The sequence below is a fragment of the Trachemys scripta genome, chromosome 12 (genome assembly GCF_013100865.1).
Source record: "Trachemys scripta elegans isolate TJP31775 chromosome 12, CAS_Tse_1.0, whole genome shotgun sequence".
NCBI classification, from domain to species: Eukaryota; Metazoa; Chordata; order Testudines; family Emydidae; genus Trachemys; species Trachemys scripta.
Window position 1 is genome coordinate 42,300,245 of NC_048309.1, and position 18,506 is coordinate 42,318,750.

Consider the following 18,506-nt stretch of genomic DNA (forward strand, 5'->3'; position numbering starts at 1 on the left):
CAAATGCATCAGCAAACGGAGAACAAGACCAAGAGCAAATCTGCACCTATGACTACACAATGGCCAAATAAAATATCCCTACACCCCAGGAGGAAATGTGTGAGCGTCAGTGCAGAGCTCACCTCTTACATTCATAGAGATGGGGCAGCTCTCCCAGGACTGGATGGGTATATCCAGTACAGGCACGTGAAAGACACAGCATCACCCAGCCCCATGACGCTCAGCGTGTGGGTGTCATTGCTTCCAGATGAGATGTTTCTTCCACCGACCCAGGAGAGCTGGAATCCTATAACTGGGTGAGCTCCAGGGGGAGCCATGCACTGGAGGGTAACACCGTCTCCAGGCAGGTACACGGGGCGCTGAGGGCTCACGGACAAGCACAGGGCTGCGGGATTGTCTGGAAAACACAAGGTTCAATGGGAAACATTGAATGAGAGAGTTTCATATGCATCCCCATGCCCTCTCCCCAAGCTCCGGAGAGCCCTCCCCGACTCCCAGTCATGAGCTCCTAGGACAGGATGTCCTCTGGCCTACGAGAGATCAGACTAGCCTGACCTTCTGGCCTGGAAATCAAAGAGTATGTGAATCACCCAGCATAAGTTTCCGGACTCACTCTGCAAAAACTTCATGTCTCTGGTTACAGTACAGCCGGCCACCCCTGAAAAGGGCTCCCATGGTGCCGATCCCCTTACGCCAGGGAGAAATGTTTCAGGGGGAGAGAGGGGCCTGGGAGCATCAGAATAATAGACAGAGAGACTGCAATGGAACCGCACACGGCTGCAGTTGAATTTGTGTGCGTGGCTGTGAGAGATATGGACGCTCAGAGCAGCAGCCATGGCATGTTTTGGACATTTAGAATCATAGAAATGTCGGGCTGGAAGGGACCCGAGAGGGCACCTAGTCCACCCCCTGTGCTGAGACCGGGCCAAGTAAACCTAGACCAGCCCTGACAGGGGTTTGTCCAGCCTGGTCTTAAAAACCTCCAGTGATGGAGATTCCACAACCTCCCTTCAAAGCTCAACTCCCCTTAGAGCTAGCAAGTTTGTCCTCATATCTAACTTCAATCTCCCTTGCTGCAGGTGAAGCCCATCACTTCTTGTCCTGTCTTTAGTGCACATGGAGAACAATCGATCCCTATCCTCTCTATAACAGCCCTTCACATGTCTGAAGGCTCTTCTCAGGTCCCCCTCAGTCTTCTTTTCTCAAGAGTAAAACATGCCCAGTTCTTTTCACCTTTCCTCACAGGTCAGGTTTGTTAAAATTTTGATTGTTTTTGTTGCTCTTCCCTGAACATTCCTCATTTGTCCACATCTTTTCTAAAGTGCGGGGCCCAGATCTGGACACAGTTCTCCAGCGGCGGCCTCACCAGTGCCGAGTAGAATGGGACAATGACCTCCCGTGTCTGACCTACAACACGTTTCTTCATACACTTCAGAATCATATTAACCTTTTGTGCACCTGCATCACATTGATGATTCATATTCAATGGTTTATCCACTGTTACCCCCTGATCCTTCTCAGCAGTGCTACCACCTAACTAGTTATTCTCCAGTTTGTAGTTGCGCATTTGATTTTTCCTTCCTCAGTGAAGTACTTTGCACTTATCTTCACTGACTTTCATCTTGTTGAATTCAGACTAATTCTCCAATTTATCCAGGTCATTTTGAATTTTAAACCTGCCCTCCAAAGTACTTGCAACCCCTCCCATCTTGGTGTCATCTACAAATGTTATAAGCATACTCTCTACTCCATTATTGAAGTCATTAATGAAAATAGTGAATGGTACCGGGCCCAGGACCCACCTTGTGGGACCCCGCTAGATATGCCCACCCAGTCTGACAGCAAACCATCGATAACCACTCTCTGACTATGCTCTTTCAACCAGTTCTGCAACCACCTTTGAGTAATTTCAACTAGCCTAGATTTCTCCGCTGTGCTTCTGAGAATGTCATGTGGCACTGTGTCAAAAGCCTGACTCAGATCAAAGCTTATCATCTCTCCAGTTTCCCCTCTATGCCTTAGGTCAATAGCCCTATGAAAGGAGGAAATGAAGTTGGTTTGGCATGATTTGTTCTTGCTGGGTCTTTCTCATCACCCTATTATCCTCCAGGTGCTCACAAACTGATTGTTTAATAATTTGCTCCAGTAGCTTTCTAGGTATTTGAAGCTGGGCCGGCTGGTCTATAATTCCCCGGATCTCCTTGTTCCCCCTTTTAACAACAGGGACTATTTAGCTGTCTACAATGCTGCAGATCGGCAGAACCGTGCGTGTACCAGCTCTGTTTGTGTGGCAGTGAAACGTGGGTGCCGAGGAAGGCTGAGCACTGGATGAAAAACAGACAGAGTCTGATGCCATGTTTACCAAGGAATTGCCGCTGCACAGCTGGTGATCACACAGTTGCCACAAGCTTTGGCAGCCCAATGGAATCACCAGTGATGGACACAGCAACTCCCCTGTCACTGACATCGGCACGGCGCTGTCTGTCTGGGCAGGACGTCTCGCCCAAGTTCAGTACCTGCAGCTGTACACCCTACCGATCCCCATGTGCACCATCACTTCCAGCCATGAAGCCCCCATGCAGCTTCAGGTCTCCTTCCCAGATCCTCTCCCTGCTTTGGGTGGGGAATCTGTACCCTGATGCTGCCGGGAGCTGAACGGGTGAGGGTGATGTGTAGACAGGTTAGGAGGATTCAGGGAGAGGTGGGGGGCTGGCAAGGGGGCTGGACAATGCTGGGTGTAGGAGATGGCTCTTGCTTGGGCTGGGGGCTCTGGAATAGAGATGGGGGGTCAGTGCAGCGGGGGATTTCCCATGCAGTGGGGCATCAGGGAATAGGTGGTAGCAAGACCCCAGCATGGGAACATACAGGAGACTTTCCTCCCATCTGTTGGCCCAGGACTGAGCTCCCCATCTATGAAATATCCTGTGATAAACCACCAGTAAATTATGCACCAAATTAATCCATTGGGAACAGCCCCTCCCATGCACTGATAACCCACTGGGGATGGCATCTCCTCCCCTGATACCTGCTGGGCAGAATATTGTCACAGCCGGGGACTTGGCTTCCCAGCCTGTGCCCACCTCACAGAAAAGGAAACTGGTCTCCTCCTCCCCCTTCAATCTTTAATAACCTGCCCACGGAACTGCAGGCCCAGAGCAGGTGCTCACGGTACCATAGACAGAGATGGAGACGGGGTTACTCCTCCAGGATTGCTTCTGTCCCTTGGATTGCTGAACGCAGTACACACAGGTGTATGTCCTGGAGTCCTGCACCCCGAGCTGTGCCAGAGGGAAGCTATGAACCCGCTGCCCGTGGCTGTCCGTGGGGGGCTGTGCTGCCCCGTCCTTCCACAGCTGGAATTGCACCACCTGGTCCCTCTGGGTGCGGAGCAGGTGAAGTTCAGGGATTCCCCGGAAAGGTAGTTGGTCCTGTGGGGGGTTGCAGACAGTGTCGGGGCCTGGGGAGCCACGTCTGGAAGTGCTGTGGAGGTGGGAGAGAAGGAAAGTCAGGGAGATGGTGGTTACAGGACCTCTCCATTTGAGTTGCTGCATCCCACCCATCTGTGAGCGGCCCCCACGAAGCTCTGAGAGCTGCAGTTAGGGCCGAATCCCTTGTGGGGTGGGCACAGGAGCGGAGCTCCCAGCACAGCCTCCAGGTGCGACTGCAGTTTCTCTTTCATAGGCCGATCCCACCGGCCCACCCCATGTGTGATCCACGCTGGTCCTCCCAGCCCCACCAGCACGGGAGGTGGGTCTCACAGGCCAGGGGAGGCTAAGGCTCCCCAAACAGCCAGGTGTAGCCCTGCCCACGTCCACCCAAGGCCCCATCGTGGTTCCCTGGTATTACCCCATGGCCCCAGCCCAGGCTGGGACTCGGGGCGACTGGGGCAGCGCTCCTCTTGCCACGGGGGTGGGGTGGGGGCTGTGGCTCAGGTGGGGAAGGGGGCGGAAGGGGTGGGCTGGGGACTAGGCTCCCGAATGGGTGATTCACGTGCCGCCCGTATGCACCAGCTCCCTTTCCCTCTCCTGAGCTGTGTGGCTCACAGGGCCCGTTGGAGGCAGTGTCTGTGCTGAACTGCAGCTGCCCGGTGAGAGAGGAAGGTGAGAAGTGCTGCCGGATGTGAGCAGGGGGATGGGTTTCCTCTGCGACTGGTGGGTTTTGCAGCCTGATTTTCAATTGCTGCTTGAAGGTATCGGCTCTGCAGCGCCTGGCAGCTCTGTGGGCAGCTCAGGCATGTGCCCCCCAAAGGGTCCCGCAAAATGTGCCATCCCCTGCCCTGAAGGGACACTCATCGGTTGAGAGGAGAGTCCAGGTTCCATGGCCCGTTCCTCTCACGTATCCCCTGCACCATGGACAGTTACGGACATGGCTTGGCCCTGTCTGGATGGATCCATCTGCCCAGCTCGGTGGGCCCAGCATGTCCAGCTGGACAAACCAGTGTGCAGCAACCCGGGGCTGGGCAGATGGTCGTGCTGAGTGCATTGGCCTAGGGCTGCTGGCAGGCACCGTGAAGTCGAAGGTCAGAGATCCTCCAGTGCGGGAGAGGGGCCCTGTGGGGTCACAGTCAGTGATCAGGCTGGGGGCTGGCATCTGTAAACACAGAGGGCTTTATATGACAGCCAGTGTGGGAGTTTGGTGCAGGTTAAACCCAGCAGGGCCCCCCAGTCCTGTAGCTCAGTCAGCCCATCTCACTGGCTAATCCCCCCTACTTCCCTCGCACCCCTGTGTCTCCAAACTTCTCTGGCCAGTGGAGATCCTGGAGGGGGGAAGCTGAGTCACTGCAGCTTAAAGGAGAGACTGACACTGTGAAGGGGGCTTCTTGGGACCCCCCAAACCCTTCTCCATGCAATGCCAAGCCCTCTCTTGAGGCTGTCAGTGACAGTGGCGAGCCCCTGTCTCGCTGGGAACCGAGACCTCACAAACTCATCTCACCAAACAGGCTTCAGGCAGGGATTCATAGATTCATAGATTCTAGGACTGGAAGGGACCTCGAGACGTCATCAAGTCCAGTCCCCTGCCCTCGTGGCAGGATCAAATACTGTCTAGACCATCCCTGACAGACATTTATCTAACCTACTCTTAAATATCTCCAGAGATGGAAATTCCACAACCTCCCTAGGCAGTTTATTCCAGTGTTTAACCATCCTGACAGTTAGTTGTTTCTTGTGCTATCCTTAGAGGCTAAGGTGAACAAGTTTTCTCCCTCCTCCTTATGACACCCTTTTAGATACCTGAAAACTGCTATCATGTCCCCTCTCAGTCTTCTCTTTTCCAAACTAAACAAACCCAATTCTTTCAGCCTTCCTTCATAGGTCATGTTCTCTAGACCTTTAATCATTCTTGTTGCTCTTCTCTGGACCCTCTCCAATTTCTCCACATCTTTCTTGAAATGCGGTGCCCAGAACTGGGCACAATACTCCAGCTGAGGCCTACAGGGATGCTCTCCAGTGCCCGTCCACTGGAGACTGGGTCTGAGCTGCCAACCGTCGGATTGCAGGGAAATGCAACAGGCCTTCCTTTGCGTCACACTTGCAACCCCTGCTGTGTGATCAGAGGGGATGCTCCCCCCACTCTGAGACCCTCCCCTACCCCGGAGGTGGCATCTCAGGGTGGCAGAAGGGATGGTTACCTGCAGGTGAGACCAGCCATGGGACAGTCAGGAGACAGACTGCATGGGAGAGGAGAACAGGTCAGAGCCCCCGGAGAGGGGACACGGTAATGGAAAAGGAAGGGGGATCGTTAAGGGGGGGGATGACATTACGGAGGGCTAGCGTGGGGGAGGGAAAAACTCTGGAGGTAGGGTACAGCCGATCTTGGGAGGAAGGAGAAACGACCCTCATGAGCCAGGAGTAACCCTCGACAGGAACCTCAAGTGACGCTGCTGCTGGATTCCAGAGGAGACATCTCACCCCTGGGGAGAGGAGAGGGCTAGGGGGGGGACCCCCAATGATCCCCACCCATTGACACTTTCAAACCCCTCAGTGGGATGAGAGGGGAGTGCGCCCCCCCACCCAACGCAACTCTCTGGCAAGGGCCTCTTAGCAAGGACAGGAGACATTGCTCCTGGCTGGGGACAGCTGGGGTGACCAGTAAGGTGACCAGATGTCCCGTTTTTAAAGGGACAGTCCTGTTTTTTGGGACTTTTTCTTATATAGCCACCTATTACCCCCCACCCCGTTCCATTTTTTCACAGTTGCTATCTGGTAACCCTAGTGACCAGAAGTCCGGACGGGACCATCCTGATAGTAGGGGCTTTGTCTTATATAGACAACACACAATTGGCTGTATACAACCGATTTCTATAAAACTGGCTTCTATAAATTCAACCTAATTTCGTAGTGTAGACATACCCTGAGACAAATTTGGAAACTTGGGCCCCTACCTGTTCAGTCCGATATATCTTATTGTTTGTCACACATGTATGATCAGAACCGACAAGTGTCAATGATTCAATCTGAAAATTAATAAATAAACGTGAAAAAATTGACTAAGCCAATATTGGGTGCCTCAGTTTCCCACCTTACAAGGGTCACTGGGATTCAACAGGAAGCCATAAAGACTCTGAAGCCCCTGGAAGGAGTAGGGCCTCTCCAGAACACACATGCCAAGGGCAAAGGGGTGCTGCAGACAGGGCTGGACTCACCAGTCACAATGATGGAGATGGAGTCGCTTTTCCCTGACAGGATGGCTTGCCCAGATCAGATTATCCACTAGGCACAAGAGTACACCCCAGCATTCCCAGTCATAAGCACACGCTCTAGCCAAGGCCCCTCATCCAGCAAGGAGATCTGCTCACCTCTTTGATGGTAGAATCTGTATCCCCTTACCTTCTCGCTTCCAGGAACTGAGCAGGTGAGCTTGACACATTCCCTCTGAAAATAGAGGTGTTTTGGGGGGCCCAGAATGATTTTTGGAGCCAGCGGGGGGTGTGGGACACCTGGAGAGAATGAAGAGCAGAGAAAGCAAGGATAGAAATGGAAGGGTTCTGAATGAAGAGCACCTGGCTGAGTGTGCAAATAAAATGAGGAAACATCACATACCCCTTGGAGAAGGTACACCCCCACTTCCACCCTTCGACGGAGAATCCCTTCATACCTCCCATCCCCTGGTGGCCACCCTCTGCACCCCAACACCGAAGAGCAAATCAGAGTGTCCCTCAGTGCCAAACGCAGACAGAAGTGCAAGGACAAGCCAGATGGAGAAAGAACCCCAGAGATTGACTGTCCAGCCCCCTGAGGTTGACCATCCAGTTGCCTGGTCTCTGTTGCTCTCCTTGCCATGGGATGCTGTGATGGCCAAAAGCATATCTGGGTTCCCAGAAGTACTGGATCCATTCATGGAGGACAGGTCCATTAATGGCTCTTAGCCAAGATGGTCAGGTACACAACCCCATGCTCGGGGTGAGTCTGAACCTCCGACTACTACAAGCTATGATGGACACCTGGGCTGGATCCTTCCAAAATTGCCTTTTTCTGTGCGCTCCCCCTGAAGCTCTGGCATGGGCACCATTGGAGACAGGCTACTGGGCTAGACAGACCAGGGACCAGCATGGCAGCTCTTATGTTCTGTTACTGGTCCCTGCTATCACATGCTGAGAGAAAGAGGCCCCACCTGTGACTGTGATGGAGATGGGCTGGCTCTCTAGGGAGGAGGTCTCCTGCCCAGGTTCGGCTACCCGGTACATACAGGTGTACGAGCCAGAATCCTCCATGTTGTGTCTTCCAATCTGGTAACTCTGAGAGTCCTCTAGCACCTAGTCTTGTGCATGCCACTTGTTCCCCAGCCTTGAGGAAGCAGAACTGCATCTTCTTCTCCCAGCTGGGAGCTGAGCATGTCAGGGTAACAAAATCTCCGGTGGTGAACTCAGGGCCTGTTGGGGACAGTTGCAGAGTTGGCCGAAAGGTTTCCGGGAGCACGGAAGGCCCTGAAGAGAGACAGTGGGGACTGAGCCCTCCAACAACCCCCAGTGCTATGGTGCTTCCTCCTCCCAATCCCAGGAGTTGACTGATGTGTCCGAAGGGAGACGACGCCCAAGTTCATTTGCTACCACTGCATATTTCCCTCCTTGATCACTAATGTTCCTTCCCCACCCATAGATGTTTTCTCTGAAGAGCATCAGCTCTGGGTTCACCCACTTTTCATTTACTGATTTTCTCCATTTTCTTGCCCATATCAGGGAAGGTTGATTGATCTTTAAAGACCAGCAGGTGATGCTCCTGGGATAAGACAGGTGAGAGCCTACAGCTAACCCAACAAGCCAACAATGCTCCGTCTCTGTGGAGCTGTGAATTTAATAATTCCTGTGAGTTTCCAAGCATCAGGACTGGGAACTGCAGGGAGATGCCTCTGTGGACACCGATTGGGACATGCAAGGCCAGGTTTGGACTGGCAGCTCTCAAGGAGTTTGCTGGCAAGGCCGACAGGTGGGAATGTCAGGGAGGTGACAGACATTTCAGCAGCACAACAGCTCTCCCTTGCTGAGCACAGTGTCACAGGGACTTAGTTGCTAACATGACCTGCCTTGACAAACCAGCTCTCCTGGACAGGAGCTCTCTGATTGCCCAGAGCAATCACATTGCAATGGCCGAGCATTTTAACTCAACGACCCTCTGGTGCTATTCTGTTCCCACCTTCCTTCAGAAGTTCAGACCAACTGACCACAGCGAAGGTAAAGAATCCCCCATCCAAAGTGGAGTCTGTAGTCTGGCCCAAATACCAACCCCCAGTATCAGACAGGATTCATCAGCTCTACAGACAGATTACTCAGTCCATCGCAGATGTACTAGTTGGTAGCCCACAACCCCTCCAGTCTGCAGGGCAGACCTCTGAACAGCCATTACCTGACCGAAGAGGTGTAGATGGAAACATGACTCACCTGTCAGATGGATTGAGAGGGGGGCACTCGGCAGTGACTGGATCATTCTCCCTGAGACACTGATCTCATAGCTGCAGGTGTAAGGGCCGGTAGCATCCAAATCAGATTGACAGAGCTGGAGATAGGCACTTGGCTGTGAGATAATGACATTCCCCTGTCTCAGGAACTGGTAGCTTTTAGCCATGTGTCCCGGAGGGGCCGAGCATTCGATGGTAACAGGGCTCTTTCCGGGGCGATCAGAAATTGCAGAGATGGATGGAGCGAGAGGGCAATCTGTGAAGAGCAACAACAGGAGAGAAGAGGGAGTGTTAATGTACCGAGAGTGTGGAAATAGCAGAGCAATTGGTGATGAGGAAGTGGGGTCTAGAGATCAAATCGAGGCATGGGGAGGGAGCCAGGACTCCTGGGAGCTCTGAGAGGGGAGTGAATTTCAGTTCTTGAAAACCTGACACAACTAGAAGGAGGAGAACCAGGAAGCAAAACTGAGCTGATGCCCTTGGTTGCAGCTAGATTGCTGGTTGTGTCTCAGGCACTGTAGGGGGAGAAATGCTAGTGACCCCATCTCAACCAGCCCTAGGAAACAGATGCACCAGTCGGTAGGGCCAAGCAGGGATGGTTGCACTCCGAGATGGTCTCCCACCCAGACTGCTGCCCATTACGGGCAGATGTATTGCTTTTGGGATCCCCATCAGAGCCGTGAGCCCCAGCTGAGCACCCCCATTCTAAGTGGGGACATCTGCAGAGACCTGCACCCCGATTTCCTCTCAGAAGCCATATCTCCCTCCTGGAAGCTTAGCACAGGAGAGTAACACGCTCCCTGGGGAGATAGACAGAATGCTTAGGGGCTAGAGAGAGCATGAGGGCCGGCTGCCCCCTGCACCCAAGGGATTGTGAGAAAGTGTCCTAGTAGATGCTGGTTCAAACTGGGCTCCTTTAGGGCCTGATGAGATGAAAGGAAGAGGCCCCCGCTTGCACTCCAGAGGCTGTGCTCACACAACGTGGCCGGCCCAGTGCTTGTGGTGAGACTACAAGGACAAAATATACAAAGTAAATAGCCTGAAGTAGATCTGAGTCATCATTGTTCTTAGTTTGCCTAGTGATAAATTTCAGTTATGAAGGTTGGAAATATTTCTCTGTTTGTTTGTGTGTGGTCAATGACATCGACTTTACCGGCCTAAATCAAATATAGAACAGACTCCTGTTCCGGACTACATCTGCCAAGATGCACAGCGGTCACCCCTCTAGTTGAACTGCTGCAATGCAACATGGAGGGCTTAGTTCTGAGAGGGGGGCTGGCCAGGAAAAGAGGATGGGACCACAAAACACCAGAACTGAAACTCCCATCAGGCACCACAGCCGCTCCAGGCAGATACAGGATACCAACAGAGCCAAAAATAAAGGATTTTGTTTCAAGAAGGAGGAAAATGTCTCATTCTGATCCACAATGTTTAAATGAAATGTTTTGACACGTCTGCAACGAATTTCAACCCTACCCTCCTGTCCCAGGTAAGGACTTTGGAGAACAGAGTGAGAATTCAAAGAACCACAAGCACTCTTCAACAATGTGCTGTATTTGAAGTCAAAGGGCAGAAGGGACCATCATGAAGCTCCTTCAAGCCAGAATTAAACCAGCGACCTAAAACTTAGCCACATTCTCGAAATCTACAGTCTGCCTCACCACCAGCTCAGGTGCTGAAGCAATCTTTAGAGCTCAACATGTTTATCTTAACCAAGATGAAGGGGTTATTTGATCGCGGTCTATAAGTACCTAACACAATGATAGAAATCTGATACCAAAGGGCTCTTCAATCTGGCAGCCAAAGATCTAACAGGATCCAATGGATGAACACTGAATCTAGAAAAATTCTGACTGGAAATAAGGTGGAAATTTTCAACAGGGAGGGGAATTCACCAGTGGAAGAAAGTACCCATGGTTGTGGTGGCTTCTGCACCACTGGCCATTTTTAAGACAAGGGTGGATGTTTCGCTAGAAGATCTGCTCAGGTTCAAACAGGAATTACATTGGAGACATCCAATGGAGATGGGGCTAGGTGATCACATGGGCGCTTTCTGGTTTGAGAATCTGTGAAATGGTTCTGGTTTATTTGGGGGGGTTCATTTTTGGGGGGGGGGTATGTGACGGAGTAGGGAGTAGGGCGGATTGACCTCGGAATGCTGTGTGGGAGTTTTATTGGGACTGTCTGCATTGGGGATGGGATATAAGGGTGTGACTTCACTTGAGGGACGATACCTGAGCATGTAACCTGAGCCCAGGAGGGGGGTTGGGGCCAGGTGACACCTTTGCCTGGGAAGCTGGAAAAAGGCTGGAGGAGGAGCCGGGGGGAGGCTGGGTGAGATTGCTGGGGTTGGGGGGGTTCAGTTGGCAGTTGACTGGGGAAACAGAGAGAGAGCCCCCCTGCTGGGGTCTATGCTCCCTGTCCCCCAGATGGATCTGACCGAGGGGGTCCTGTTGTCTGTACCTACAAGCTCAGATTTGGACTGTGTTCTTGTTGTCTAATAAACCTTCTGTTTTACTGGCTGGCTGAGAGTCACAGTGAATTGCAGGCAGTGGGGGGTGCAGGGCCCTGACTCCCCCATGCTCCGTGACAACTGGTGGCCGAGGTGGGATGTACTGCACCCCGTGGACGGTGCTTCCTGCAGTAAGTGACTGGGGAGCAGTAAAACAAAGGGGTTGACCAAGGATCCAACTTCATGACAGCCCTGCTCCAGTGCTTGTGGGAGAAATGTGGGGTCCGGCACAGCTGGGCCTCAGAATACCACCCCCTGGATATGGGGGAAAGGTTCAAAGGAACGCTAAAAATGGTGCTGAAAACCTTTATGAACCAGCACCCACAGGATTGGGACAAGTACTTACCTCAACTGCAGTTTGTGTACAGGGAAGTGCCCCAGAAGTCTACCCTGTTTTCGCCTTTCAAACTATTATATGGAAGGAGGGTAATGGGGCCCCTGGACCTGATGAGAGACAAATGGGAGGGGAAGGCCACACCTGATGGAGAATTGGTGGGGGAGTATGTCTTGACCTTCTGAAAAAGACTTGCAGAGCTCATGGGCCTGGCCAAGGAGAATCTGGCCAGGGCCCAGAGGAAGCAGAAGGTCTGGTATGACACATGGCGTGGGCCTGTGCCTATGCCACCGGAGACCAGGTGATCGTTCTCAACCCTGTGAGAAAAAACAAACTACAAGCCACCTGGGAAGGTCCTTTCAAGGTTGTCAAGCAACTAAATGGAGTAAACTATGTGATGGAGCTGTCTGTCCGGGAGCACCACCACTGAGTGTACCATGTGAATATGATGACATATTATGACCGAGGGAATGTGGTGTTGACCGTGTGTGGATATTGGGAGGAGCAGGGAGATGACCCATTAGTAGATCTATTCCCTGAGGCAGGAGCTGGCTCCCCCCGGAAACAATTCTCCTCTCTGATTGGTTAACCCCAGCCCAACAAGCGGAGATCAGAGGGCTGCTGCATCTGTACCAACAGCTGTTTTCCAACCTGCCTGGATTCACTAATCTGACTGTCCACCAGGTGGAGACAGGATCACACCCCCCTATAAGATGTTACCCTTTCCGAGTCACAGGGGAAACTGCTCATGACCTGGAAAGAGAGGTCAGTGACATGCTGGCTTTGGGGGTGAGCCAGCCATCTTCCAACCCTTGGGCCTCGCCTGTGGTGGTGGTGCCTAAAAAGGACGGGTAGATCTGGTTCTGTGTGGACTATCGGAAGCTCAATCCCATCACTGTATCTGATGCCTACCCCATGTCCCGGCCTGACAAGCTCCTAGACAGATTGGGAGCAGCTCACTACCTTACCACCATGGGTCTTACAAAGGGCTACTGGCAAGTGCCACTGGATGCAGATGCCAGGTTGAAATAGGCCTTTATCACCCTTCTGGGGCTCTATGAGTTCCTGACCCTGCCTTTCGGCCTCAAGGGGGCGCCTGCTACCTTCCAGCACCTGGTGGATCTGCTACTGAGGGGGATGGAGAGTTTTGCAGTGGCATATATTGATGACATCTGTATCTTTAGTCAGACCTGGACCATGTGTCCCAGGTTAAACAGGTGCTGGACCGACTCCAAGAGGCTGGGCTGACCATAAAAGCTGAGAAGTGCAAGGTGGGGATAGCGGAAGTCTCCGACCTGGGCCACTGGGTGGGAGCGGCTGCCTAAAGCCAGAACCAGCCAAGGTGGAGGTGATCAGAGACTGGCCTGCTCCCCAAACCAAAAAGCAGATCCAAGCCTTTATTGGGATGGCGGGGTACTATCAAAGATTTGAACCCAACTTTAGCTCCATAGCCGACCCCATCACAGAACTAGGCAAGAAGGGGAAGCCAGACAAGGTGTTCTGGACCGAGCAGTGTCAGAGGGTTTTCTGAGCGCTGAAGGAAGCTCTGGTCAGTGGCCAAGTTCTGGCAAACCCAGACTTTGACAAGCCTTTTATGGTGTTCACCGACACCTCAGGCACGGGGCTGGGTGCGGTGTTAATGCAGGATGATGAAAAGGCGGAGAGACATCCCATTGTGTACGTGAGCAAGAAGTTGTTACACTGGGAACAAAACTCTCTGGAGCTGTGAATTTAATAATTCCTGGAACATCCTTCCACAGAGACTCTTTGGGTCCTGGTTCTCAGCTGGAAAGGTTTTTCAAGAGGGAGGATGGAAAAGGGGGGGCAAACACCCCATAACACCCCCTCTCTCTCTGCCCCTGCACCTCTCAAGGTAGGTGAGGTGATAGCTCCACAGAGACGGAGCATTGTTGGATTGTTGGGTTAGCTGTAGGCTCACACCTGTCTTATCCCAGGAGCATCACCTGCTGGTCTTTAAAGATCAATCAACCTTCCCTGATATGGGCAAGAAAATGGGTTGGTGAAAGACGCTGGGCCAATAAAAGCTATCACCCAAAACTACGTGGCCATCAAGAAGGAATGCCTGGCTATGGTGTGGGCCCTTAAGAAACTAGAGCCATATCTCTTTGGGCGACACTTCACTGTGTACACTGACCATTCCCCCCTGACCTGGCTACACCAGATGAAAGGAGCCAATGCCAAGTTCCTGAGGTGGAGCCTGCTCCTGCGGGATTATGACATGGAGCTGGTCCATGTGGAGGGGAGTGCCAGTGTGATAGCTGATGGACTGTCCCGGAGAGAGGGGCCTGAACTTCCCCAGGTCACTGGTTAAAGTGACCCCACTCAGTTCAGTCTCGAAGCGGGGAGAGGTGTGACTGAGCAGGGAGTGGGGCAGATTGACTTGGGAATGTTGCATGGGAGTTTTATTCGGACTGTCTGCATTGGTGATGGGGATATCAGGGGGTGTCTTCACTTGAGGGATGATACCTGAGCATGTAACCTGAGCCCAGGAGGGGGTTGGGGCCAGGTGACACCTTTGTTCGGGAAACTGGAGAAAGGCTGGAGGAGGAGCTGGGGGAAGGCTGGGTGAGACTGCTGGAGGGGGTTTCAGTTGGGAGTTGACTGGGGAAATGGAGGGAGCCCCCCGGCTGGGGTCTACGCTCCCTGTCCCCCAGATGGACTTGACTGAGGGGGTCCTGTTATCAGTACCTACAAACTCTGTTTTGGACTGTGTTCCTGTCGTCTAATAAACCTTCTGTTTTCCTGGCTGGCTGAGAGTCACAGTGAATTGCAGGCAGTGGGGGATGCAGGGCCCTGACTCCCCCGCACTCCATGACAGAGTAGGTGTAGCAAAGACAATGAGACCATCCACCAATGGCAGGAGTGTAACGTTATTGACATAATCTGGGACAATATAGAACATGGTTGGAACCAAAGTCCTGTAGTGGCACCAAATCTTGTATAAAGGGTGTCAAATGAGGTGTCTAAGACAAGATTATGGTTGGCTGGTTATGATTATGCTGTCTATATGTGTGTATCAATTTTGTAGTTGAAGTTATGAATATTGGCTCTATACTGTCTGTATTTCAAACTTATGGTATGCTTCTGGGAAACATCCCAGACAAGTTGGTGTTAGCTCTGCCTAGCCTGCTTGGTGGCCCATTAAGGACCATCAGCTATACAATGGACCCATTGAGAGAAGCCAAATACACCTTGTAACTCAGCAAACTATGCAGGGACTGGCCCATGTAACTCCAAACTCCATTTTGCTGTAATTTTCCACAGTAAGGACAAAGAGGTGGCCTTACACCTGGAAAAGACTATAAAAAGCTGATTCCTCATCTCCATTTTGTCTTCAATCCTGCTTCTTACCTCTGAAGGGACTTTGCTACAAACTGAAATTCTATACAAAGGATGGATGACCCATCCCAGCTGGGGATGTTCCAGAGACTTGATTTGAACCTGCAGTTTATCTATCATTGCTGCAAGCCTGAACCAAGAACTTTACCATTACTGTATGTAATTGATTCCATGTAACCAATTCTAGCTCTCATCTCTACCTTTTTCCTTTTATGAATAAACCTTTAGATTTTAGATTCTAAAGGGTAGGCAACAGCGTGATTTGTGGGTAAGATCTAATTTGTATATTAACCTGGGTTTGGGCCTTGGTCCTTTGGGATCGAGATAACGTTTTTTCTTTTACTGGGGTATTGGTTTTCATAACCATTTGTCCCCATAACGAGTGGCACTGGTGGTGATACTGAAAAACTGGAGTGTCTAAGGAAATTTCTTGTGTGACTTGTGGTTAGCCAGTGGGGTGAGACCAAAGTCTTCTTAGTCTGGCTGGTGTGGTTTGCCTTAGAGGTGAAAAAACCCCAGCCTTGGGTTGTAACTGCCCTGTTTTAGCAATTTGTCCTAAATTGGCACTCTCCGTTGGGTCCCGCCAGAACCGCATTGTTACAAGGAGACACTGGTGGTTGAAGTGAGCAGGCTTGTGACTCTCCCCACACTTGAGGGGTTGGGGACTCACATGCAATGGAGACGGGGATGGGAATCCCCTATTACATAGCAGGAGAAAGGGGACTCACCCATCACTGGTACCTGGACAGGCTGGCTTCGTGCAGAGTAGATGTTCCGCCCATCTCTCACTGCCCAGTACTCACAGCTGTACGCCCCGACCTTCCCCATCTCAGCCGTCAGGACCAGCCAGGGCCCTCCGGACATGCCGGTGGTTTCTGTGTAGACTTGCTCCCCAGGCTGATTGTAGAACTGCTAGCTGCTCCCCACCTCCCCACCAGAGACCGAGCATCTGAGGGCGAGACACTCCCCTGAGAAATACACAAGGTGCTGGGGGTCCATGATGACTGTGGGGGCTTGCAGGGGGGCTGCGAAAGGGCAGAGAGATTCAGGAGATGTTACACTCCCCCAGCCAAGTGCTGCCTCCCAATTCCTGTCCCCCTTGGCTGTAGCTGGCAGCCCCTTGCAGCTCTCCATTCCTCCCACACAACAAAACACCTAGTGTCTGCCCCCCATAGGCCCCAGAGCTCTGGCTGCATCTCTCCTGGCCTTACCTCCACCCTGTGCTCCATGGCGATGGGGCAGGAGACACTGTCACCTCTAGGGGATTCTGGTTTCCACCTGGCCACGCCACACGTCACAGGCTCCGCCGGGCATGGAGCAGCTCAGTCAGCTCCGTGGGGGTGCTGAGACCAGGTGGATGAGGGGTGTGGAAGTGGGGTGGGGAGATGAGTGGGGGTGGGGGTGGGGAGATGAGTAGAGTGGGGGTGCGAGTGGGGAGATGAGAGGAGATGGCAGCTAGGGAGAGAGACCTCCCCCATGGAAGCCCCGAGGCTCAAATCCACCCCCCACCTCCCGGCTTGCAGCCAGTGCTGCTCAGATTTCACTCAGCATGTGGCCCTGAGGCCACGGTTAGAGTCTGTTTTTGGGGTGCTCCATTTCAAGCAGCTTACAGGGGTCTCGTTTAAGGGGGGCTGGCTCAGCCCTATCAGAGAATCCAGACTCTATAAGGCCTGAAGGTGAACCCAGAACACTGAGCCCCCCACAAATCACCAGTCACTTTGGGAAGTCTTGCCCCTCGCCCCCTGCAGGTCCTGAATCTTGGTGCTGAGTGGGGCATAAACAGAGTGAGATGCACTCAGAGGAGGGGGTGGGAGGGTCGCTTCACACAGTGCCTGTGGCGGGGAGGTCCCCTACACACAATGCCTGGGACCCCACAGTGAGAAGCCAGGCACAGAAGGTCATAGTGGAATCATTGTCCCCTGTCTGGTCCTATTCTGCACCCCACTGACCAGCCAGTTCCTCTGGGGCAGGATTGGAGCCAGCACCCCCTGGAGGTGAAAGGCTTCATGTCCCATTCTCTGACCCGATGAGCCAGACTCCTTGCCGTGGGACCAGACTGGAACTTGAAGTCTGCCCGATGGGGTGACTACCTTTCATGGAGAGGACCTTCCTGGACGGACAGCTGAGGTGTGTGTGTGTGTAGATCGAGTCCCTCCTTACCTGCAGGTGACACCAGCCAGGGAAGGATCTGGAGAGAAGCTGAAGGGGAGAAGTCAGGGAGTGAGAGCTCCAGGGACAGCACAGGAGGGAAGGGGGCTGGAGAACAGGGAATGTAATTTAGGGCTATGTGGACCCAGGTGGACGAGGCTCAACATCTATTTCCCTAGGGGAGAGAGACAGACAGTAGGTGGAAGGAAATGACAGTTGTGGAAAGACCAGGAGCGCGATACTCGAGTAAAGCTCTAGGAAAGGAACCACCTGGTGACTGTGAGTCTATTTGCAGAAGACTGAGGGTCAGAGTTCATGCTCCCTGCACAGAAAGGCCCTGTAAGCAGACCCCACGTGGCTGGGAAATGCCAGACATCCGCCAGACTGTCACTGAATGGAGGCTGGAGATGGAGTCTATGGGATGAGGGGCCTCGAGGAGGTGGAGGTGGAATGAGAAGGTGAGACACATGCAGGGAAGGGGGGAAGGAGACACAGGCTGAAGGAGGAGTGCAGGGTCACTCACCCAGGAGATGGAGGAGCTCCATGCTGCGTGTAACAGGATGCTGCTGCCCGGTGAATCTGCTCCTTCAATGGGCTACTTAAATAGCAACTGAGCTCTTACAAATATCTGTGACCATCCATCCCATGGAGCGAGACACTTTCCCAAAGTCTGCGCATCCGAGAGAGGAACCAGCTCCTGGGATTGGCCAGCTGGAGTCTGAAAGGAGCAGGGATCAGTGCTGATGATGCAGCCTCAAGACGTGCTGATCGCTGGAGAACCCTGATGAATTAACGGGGAGATGGAATGAAAGAGTGAGAGAGGGAAAGGGGGACTGTGACAGAGGCAAAGAGATGAAGGAAGAGACAGGCTGCTTCGTAAATAGAGGAAGTGAAAGGGAAAGAGAAAAATAAAGGGAGTAAACATATGAATGACAGAGCAAGAGTGAGAAAAGGAAAGAGTGAATGAGACATTGACAAAAGGATGAGTGAAGAGGGAGAAGAAGAGACAATGCCTGAAGAAGAGAAGCGATAAAGATGGAGACAGTGAAAGAGAGACACAGCAGGAGATATGCAGAAGGAGGTCATTGACCAAGAACAAAGATGACAGTCAGAAACAGAAAGATTGAATGAGGCACATCCAGAAGAAGGAGTGGAGAGGCGACTGTAAGAGAAGGGGGAGCAGAGAGAGAGGGAATGAAATTCCGACACACACGGAGGGAACGTGTGCATGAGGGAGAGAGAGACGGCGGAGTGGGGAGG

At 52.5% G+C, this 18,506-nt stretch overlaps 1 protein-coding gene across 2 annotated transcripts; it reads right to left on the reverse strand.

The window, feature by feature from the left end:
- Positions 1-3,420: 3,420 nt before the first annotated feature.
- Positions 3,421-16,014, reverse strand: LOC117886227. Of its 2 annotated transcripts, XM_034787895.1 has the most exons (7): positions 15,827-16,014; positions 8,876-9,148; positions 7,612-7,870; positions 6,828-6,937; positions 6,383-6,454; positions 5,630-5,668; positions 3,421-3,480 (listed from the first exon to the last, which is right to left on the reverse strand). In XM_034787895.1, exons 1-5 carry the CDS (start codon positions 15,960-15,962, stop codon positions 6,450-6,452), a joined length of 783 nt encoding a protein of 260 aa, XP_034643786.1. In that variant the 5' UTR covers positions 15,963-16,014; the 3' UTR covers positions 3,421-3,480; positions 5,630-5,668; positions 6,383-6,449. The 2 variants fall into 2 exon arrangements, with proteins under 2 accessions (XP_034643786.1, XP_034643785.1); XM_034787894.1 differs by lacking the exons at positions 3,421-3,480; positions 5,630-5,668; positions 6,383-6,454 and having other exon boundaries at positions 6,773-6,937.
- Between the last annotated feature and the right edge of the window lie 2,492 nt (positions 16,015-18,506).

Excerpts from the sequence above, each read along its gene's own strand:
- LOC117886227 (XM_034787894.1), bottom strand. The coding sequence starts at position 15,962 with ATGTCCGGAGGGCCCTGGCTGGTCCTGACGGCTGAGATGGGGAAGGTC. Across the intron at positions 7,871-8,875 it reads CCTCTCAATCCATCTGACAG|GCCCTGAGTTCACCACCGGA; the intron begins GTGAGTCATGTT and ends TGTCCCCAACAG. Across the intron at positions 6,938-7,611 it reads CATCTCCATCACAGTCACAG|GTGTCCCACACCCCCCGCTG; the intron begins GTGGGGCCTCTT and ends CATTCTCTCCAG.